A 6793-nucleotide genomic window follows, 5' to 3' on the forward strand; every position below is an offset into this window, starting at 1 on the left:
GTGCAGTGTTGGGGTGCCTCCAGGACCAGGGTTGGGAACCACTGCTATAATGCACATACAATGGAAGTCTTTGGGGCAAGATATTCTGGTATCTCTAAAAGCAATTATATTAATTCCTCTGTACAGAAATGCCTTATTTGAGTTATACAGCTGTCTAAAACACCCTTTAATGGAGAGACTACTACTCTAGGTGGATGAACTTCCAGTTAATAACCTGTAGGTGACGTATTCTGCATGTAAAGTCTCTTTCTGTTATCCTTATATTTATTATGTGTAAGTTACTGAGCACAGAGTATCCTGCCTTTGCTCCACAGACTTTAATTGTAAGGGTTTTACTGTAAACACAACTTTTGCTTGTTTTTAGAGATTGGCAGATACATTTTGCAGATACTGATAATTAAGGTGGGAACACATTGGAGAATTAATCTGACTATAATAAAAAAAAATAATAATAATATGAAGGAACATTTTCCACGTAATATAAAATAAAGCTAATAAATGTTACAAAATTAACAACAAATATTTAATGATTATTTAATCAAATCAATAATAACTCAGATTTCATTTTAAAATTCACTACACTGAAAAAAAATATTCATTAAATTTAACCATTTTTTTTAAGGTAAGTGGTTGCAATCAATTTATTTTAGCTACATTTAAATAAACCAATTTAGTTGACTGACTTTCAACATTTTTTTTAATGTAGCTAAAATAAATTGTTTGCAACCACTTACCTTTAAAAAATGTAGTATCATTTTTTTCAGTGTACAACACACTGACGATTTTTATTTTCTTTAATGTATAGTATTGTTATTTTCAAAATGTGAATGATGTACAAGAAATGGAAAAAAAAAAACTGAAATTGTTAACTGGTGGCACTGATTAATCAGTAAAAGCAATAACAATCTCTGTCATTTTCACAAACTGAGAAAGAAGTTGAAGTATTAATTACAGTCTGCCTGTTCCAACAGAAAAACATAATCAACAACAACAAAAATACTACAATTAAACAATAACTAAGTCTATTATTTTCTTTAATGTATAGTATTGTTATTTTCAAACTGTGAATGATGTACAAGAAATGGAAAAAAAAAAAAACTGAAATTGTTAACTGGTGGCACTGATTAATCAGTAAAAGCAATAACAATCTCTGTCATTTTCACAAACTGAGAAAGAAGTTGAAGTATTAATTACAGTCTGCCTGTTCCAACAGAAAAACATAATCAACAACAACAAAAATACTACAATTAAACAATAACTAAGTCTAAATCTAACATTTTATGCATGCAAAATGGATTTCAAGAGAATGGAAGACCATATATGATTAACAAATGACCAGCCTAGGGATAAATGTATTATCACATAAAGGATTATTAATATCACACTACCATTCAAAGGTTTGGGGTCAGTAGGACTTATATATATTATATATAATTTTATTTAGCAAGGATGCATTATTAAGATTTCTATACCAAATACATGCTGTTCCTTTGAACTGTATTCTTCAGTTAAAAAAAAAAGTTTCCACAAAATAATATTTAGCAGCACAACTGTTTTCAAATGTTTCTTGATCAGCAAATCGAATGATTTCTGAAGGATCATGTGACATTGAATACCGGAGTAATGATGCTGAAAATACAGCTTTGCATCACAGGAATAAAGTTAAAATAAAGTTAATACGTTAAAACTTTAACTAAAAGTTAAAACTAAAATATATTCCTATACTAAAATATATCAATTGTAATAATATTTCACAATATTACTGTTTTTCCTGAATTTTTGATCAAATAAATGGAGCCCTGGTGAGCATAGGAGACTTCTTTCAAAAATATTTAAAAAATCAAACCAACCCAAACTTGTGATCGGTAGTGTAGATATATGGACCTTTTTCTAAGCTAGTTAGTTCTTACAAACCTCATGACCAACCAAACCCACCCATTCAGTATGTGGGTCCAATTGCAAACATTTAAACTCCCAGTTACTTCCTTGACAGATCAGATGTCTTCTCCTTCAGATTCTGTACTCTCTGTCTCTGTGTCTTTGCCTCTCTTGTTTTGTCTCCCTCTCTCTAGCCCTGTTTTGTGCCTTGCATGTATTCAGCCTTGGGTGTTGTGTGAATGTGAAAGCCTTTAAGTTCTCTGATTGGCTGTGTCTCTATCACATGCTTGAGTTTGGGGGCGGTGTAACAGTTTGTCTTATCGTTGCTTGTCGCATTAGGCAGTTTCAGCGCCGGAAATGGCCTAAAGTGAGGAAGCCTGTCTCCAAATCGCTGTGAGTTTGGATAATAATTCTGCTTCTCGTCCATAGGATACAATGCCACCAAGCCACTACCTTGTCTGAATCACCGTTCTCTCGCTCTCTCTTTAATTTCCTTTCTCTTGAATGCATCTGCCTGGCCTGCATGATACAGCATTAGTTTGTAGAGGCGTCTATCTGCATGGAAACTGTTTGGAAAAAATAGCAGTTTTGTTTCTGAGCACGAGGGAAGATTCCCGTCACACGCCCCCCCGTCATCTTCACCTCATTTCATTTGAAACCTGAAACATTTATGTTCTTCCTTCCTTCACCATCACAAGCCTTTTCAGGGTTTTTTTTATTGTACTTTATTTTCTGTTTTTCCGATCACAAGCATCCATCTCTATTTTGATGCATCCACTTTTAATGAGTGCCTTAAATTGTTTCGTCGCTGGGCGAAAATGTTTAACATTTTTGGCCGTGTTCCCCCACAGAGGACAGATATGGGAAGGATGGGAAGGATAACTCATGGAACGAGGGCGTCCCGGAAGACACCAACATGTTTCCCGGCAAGCCGAACTGGTCCAAACTTGAACCTTTGTACAGACTTGATGAGCACGCCTACGATCTCAAACTCAACTTCACCCTCAGCCTCGAGGACTGGGCTCATTTCAGCCGCTCCGTGGACCACATGTTCACGCTCCTCAGCAATGACAACCAGCCGTACTCTCCACGCCGCCCTGACGATGGACAAACAGGAAGAGGCCACGCCCTGGTGTCCTCCAGCCAATCCGCTTCAGCCATCTACCTGACCACTCTGGCCACGCCAGCTCTTTTATTGAAGGAAGCTGGCGCTGAGGTCTTAAGAGACGCTTTGGGGCTAAACCAAGTGGAACGTCCCTCTTCTTCTTCTCCTCCTTCGCCTTCATCACATCCCATGCAACCTGCGGGGTCGCAGGTGGACAATGCGGGCTGGGACACTCCTCTTGGAGAACTGAAAGGGGACAAACAAATAGAAGGGAGGGACGATGATGAGGAGGAAGAGGAGGAGTTTGTTCAGAGACGGACAGGAAGGTTAAGCTCCGCCCACTGTGACTGCAATGACATTTTGCAGGAAACGGTTTGACTCTCATGTAACATTCCTCTCTCATACCGTCCCTCCTCAGAGAGACATCGCAGAAAACTTCTAAATTTGATGGAAGTGAAGAAAGAGGATGTTTAATGCCAGCGTACAGTCCTTCGGTTTGTTTTTCTTCTCCCATATGTTCCCTCACTCCATTATGGACTGGCCTCAGAAGCGCGGCGACACCCAGCGACATTTCCATCTACAGTCGGACTGTTTTCCCAACTTGTCCATGAGATCAGCTAGGCTTTGAACAGAGCACATTTTTATCTTTTAACTTAGATTCTTTACTCTGTTTTTATTCTTTCATCTTTTTTGATGGGATTTGGGAAGGTTGGGGGTTAAAATTCATAGCAGTAAAACTTCACAAGGGTTGAGTTGTTGTGACCGTTCATACTTGATTCAGTTTGAAACCGGTTTTGCACCATAATTCTTGATGGCTGCTTTTCTCATTTTGGTGTCTCCAGAGGGTGTCTCACTTTTTGGGACGATGTCTTTTACAGTCTTCACTGAACAAAACCTCAAACAGGTCAATGACGAATGTGTGTTTGCGTGCTGTGTGAGTGTGAACACGCTGTATCTGAAGTCAAAAGTGAATTTGAGAGCATTCTGATTTCATTTGTTGCTCCCAGTGTATGTTATAGTATTATTTAGTTTAATCTTAAATATTGGACAGTTTTTTTTGTTCAATAGAAATAAATCTAAGTTTCTTACAATTTCTTTGCTGTTATTGCAGCATAATGAGTTGAACCAACTAACCACAAAAACAAAAACAGTTAATTTGATGTATCGGTCATTATTTGTATTTGACAAAATTGTATGTTTTCCCCAAGCACATTGAGAAAGAAATTTTGATGTACCGAACATGCCACATCATATTTGTAACCTTAGCTTGTTCTTAAAACCTTTGCTGTACACAATGCTACTAATATCAGAGCAAAAATATTAAATGGATGTATGTATTTTAATGTGTTTGCAATGTAAATGGTTAAAGGATATTTTTATTACACATTTGAAGCTAAACTGACCACCAGACATAAAGATTTCACTCCAGCTTCAGGTTTATTTATGCAGCATATTTGAACAGTTCTTTAATACACAGTCAGTTTGTTATGGTGACATATCTAAGATTGTTTAAATTATTAATCCACCTTCCTGATGTATTTCATCCATCCCTGTTTTGAGATCAGTTTGGTTCTTTGATGATTGTGATTCTATTGTTCAAGAGGGTAATAATCTGATCCCTGATCAGTCCACTTACTCTGGGATACTTCATCAGTACAGGTCATTGTGTTCACATATTTCATATCAATGTACAACATCCACCCCTCACCTCTCGTGGCTGTACTAAAAGCAGTTTTGTCTGAGATTGTGTATGGTTGTTTTAAATACCACCATAATTATTGTAAAGATGTACTGTGCATTAACTGGAGGATAGGAGACAACTCAGAGAGAAGGAGAAATGTTCCTTTGGCACTTTCAAATAGGAATAAAAAAAATTAAAAAAAAGATGAGATGGTTTTAACAAAGTCTTGTAAAGTTCTATAGATTTATCATTCCTATATTTTTTGTTTTGGTTTACCAGTGAACATTTGATAGTGCTCATTACTTTGTGAATAAAGTGTTGAATGCCCAAATTACTTTGTATTGGTCTTTTTTCCCAACAAGTTTGTGCCATGTGTTACCTTGTGATATGCAGGGTTATGTTTAAAGGGTACATATTATGTCTATGACATATATGAAATATAAGTCTCAGGTGTCCCCAGAATGTGCCTGTGAAGTTTCGGCTCATAATACCCCACAGATCATTTATTATATCATTTTGAAAATGCCCATGAGCTGCTTCTCCCCGCCCCCTTTTTTATAGCTCGTGCCTTGGATGCTCTGCCAGTGCCAAAACATCAGTTTGGTTTTGATTATCATGTCTGTCGCGCTTAAAACTTATTTGCATGCGTTTTAAAGACAGTCAGTTTAAACTTCTGATACACAGTTTTCTGAGCGCACACATCCACAGAAAGCAGCTGTTTTCACACAACATGTAAGTACTAAAAGAAGTTCTCTTTCATGTTTTATTGCGCTTAAACTGTCAAATACACACAAGGTTATGTCAAAAACACACAGAATTTACATAAGCACAGTCGGTTATGTCTATGAATGTAGAGTTATGTGGTATTTCTCTTTGTCACCGGTACCCGAATGACGTGTCATCACTTTTAATTAGGTAAAGTAGTTTCGGGGAAATACATCAAATGAGTTTTAGATATTCTTTTGAAGATACATTTACCCCAAAAATATTAAATTAGTTGTAAGCTACTTACATAGATCACCTGATCGATTTACTAAGTCTGTAACAAAAATTAAACCTTAAACCAGTCAGTCCTAAAAATAGTCTTGTTTTTTAATAAAATATGTTGATTTTTCCTAATAATGCATGAATTAAAATTCTTTGATTCTTGTCTGCAGGTTACGCCAGGAGACATCTTGTGTATTAGGAGTGAGTCAATGGATCATTCAATTAACCGATTCGTTCAAAACACTGATTCATTCAGAAACCTTGTTTTTGGAGAAACACAGCATGCTTATTTTGCTATTGGCTTCTTATTGAACTATTTTTATTGGTAGATCAAGTAACTGTCAATATTGTGTCTAAAATGTAAGTTTTAGACCTTAGGGTAGAGCCATATTTAATGAATGACAGGACTGAAAACAAGGCTGAGATAGAAGTACAGCGTGTTCGGTGGATTGTTGTTTGGATCACGTTGTTCGGTGGATCACGAAACTGACAAAAGGTCTTTTCGAAAAAAAGAAGTAGTAGTTTCGGTTGAGAAAAACTCCATAAAATTAGCTTGAAGTGATCTAGGACCTTTAGAGATATTATAATCTATCCCTCACAGTTTGCTAAATTCAATATGGCGTCTAAGTTCTAAGTTCTAAGGTCTTTTTCATTTCCTATTGTTTATTTACCTGTTTTGTACAAATCAATATCACAGTTGCAAATTATGCTTATATTCTGAACAACAACACGAGATATTTCGTATTTTTATTTCGTTACATTATTAGGCTATCATCAGATGTGTTTGATTAGGGTTAAAGGGTCATGAAACCCCCTGTTTCAGCACTGGTTAGTTCTCACTACAGTTTTAAAGAGGTCATATGATGCGATTTCAATTTTTCCTTTCTCTTTGGAGTATTACAAGCTCTTGGTGCATAAAGAAGATCTGTAAAGTTGCAAAGACTAAAGTCTCAAATCCAAAGAGATATTCTTTATAAAAGTTAAGAGTCAACCACGCCTACCTAAAACGGCTCGTTCTAACACGCCCCCACATACCTACATCACTATGTGGGAAGATTTGCATAATGCCGTCCAAATGTTCACACAAAGAAAGAAGGCGTAACTTTTATTCTCGCTGTAGTATTGTTGTTGCCGCCGCCGCC

General features: G+C 36.5%; 1 protein-coding gene across 1 annotated transcript in view; it reads left to right on the forward strand.

Annotated features, from left to right (window-relative positions):
* The window catches only part of LOC107696928 (extracellular sulfatase Sulf-2-like), a 37851-nt gene extending 33002 nt beyond the window's left edge, over positions 1 to 4849 (forward strand). Inside the window, exon 17 of the mRNA XM_016497501.1 lies at positions 2730 to 4849. Coding sequence (XP_016352987.1) covers positions 2730 to 3361 — 632 coding nt within the window. The 3' untranslated portion in view covers positions 3362 to 4849. The remainder of the gene's footprint in view (positions 1 to 2729) is intronic.
* Positions 4850 to 6793: the final 1944 nt, after the last annotated feature.

This window comes from Sinocyclocheilus anshuiensis, unplaced genomic scaffold (genome assembly GCF_001515605.1).
Source record: "Sinocyclocheilus anshuiensis isolate Anshui unplaced genomic scaffold, SAMN03320099.WGS_v1.1 scaffold130, whole genome shotgun sequence".
NCBI lineage: Eukaryota > Metazoa > Chordata > Actinopteri > Cypriniformes > Cyprinidae > Sinocyclocheilus > Sinocyclocheilus anshuiensis.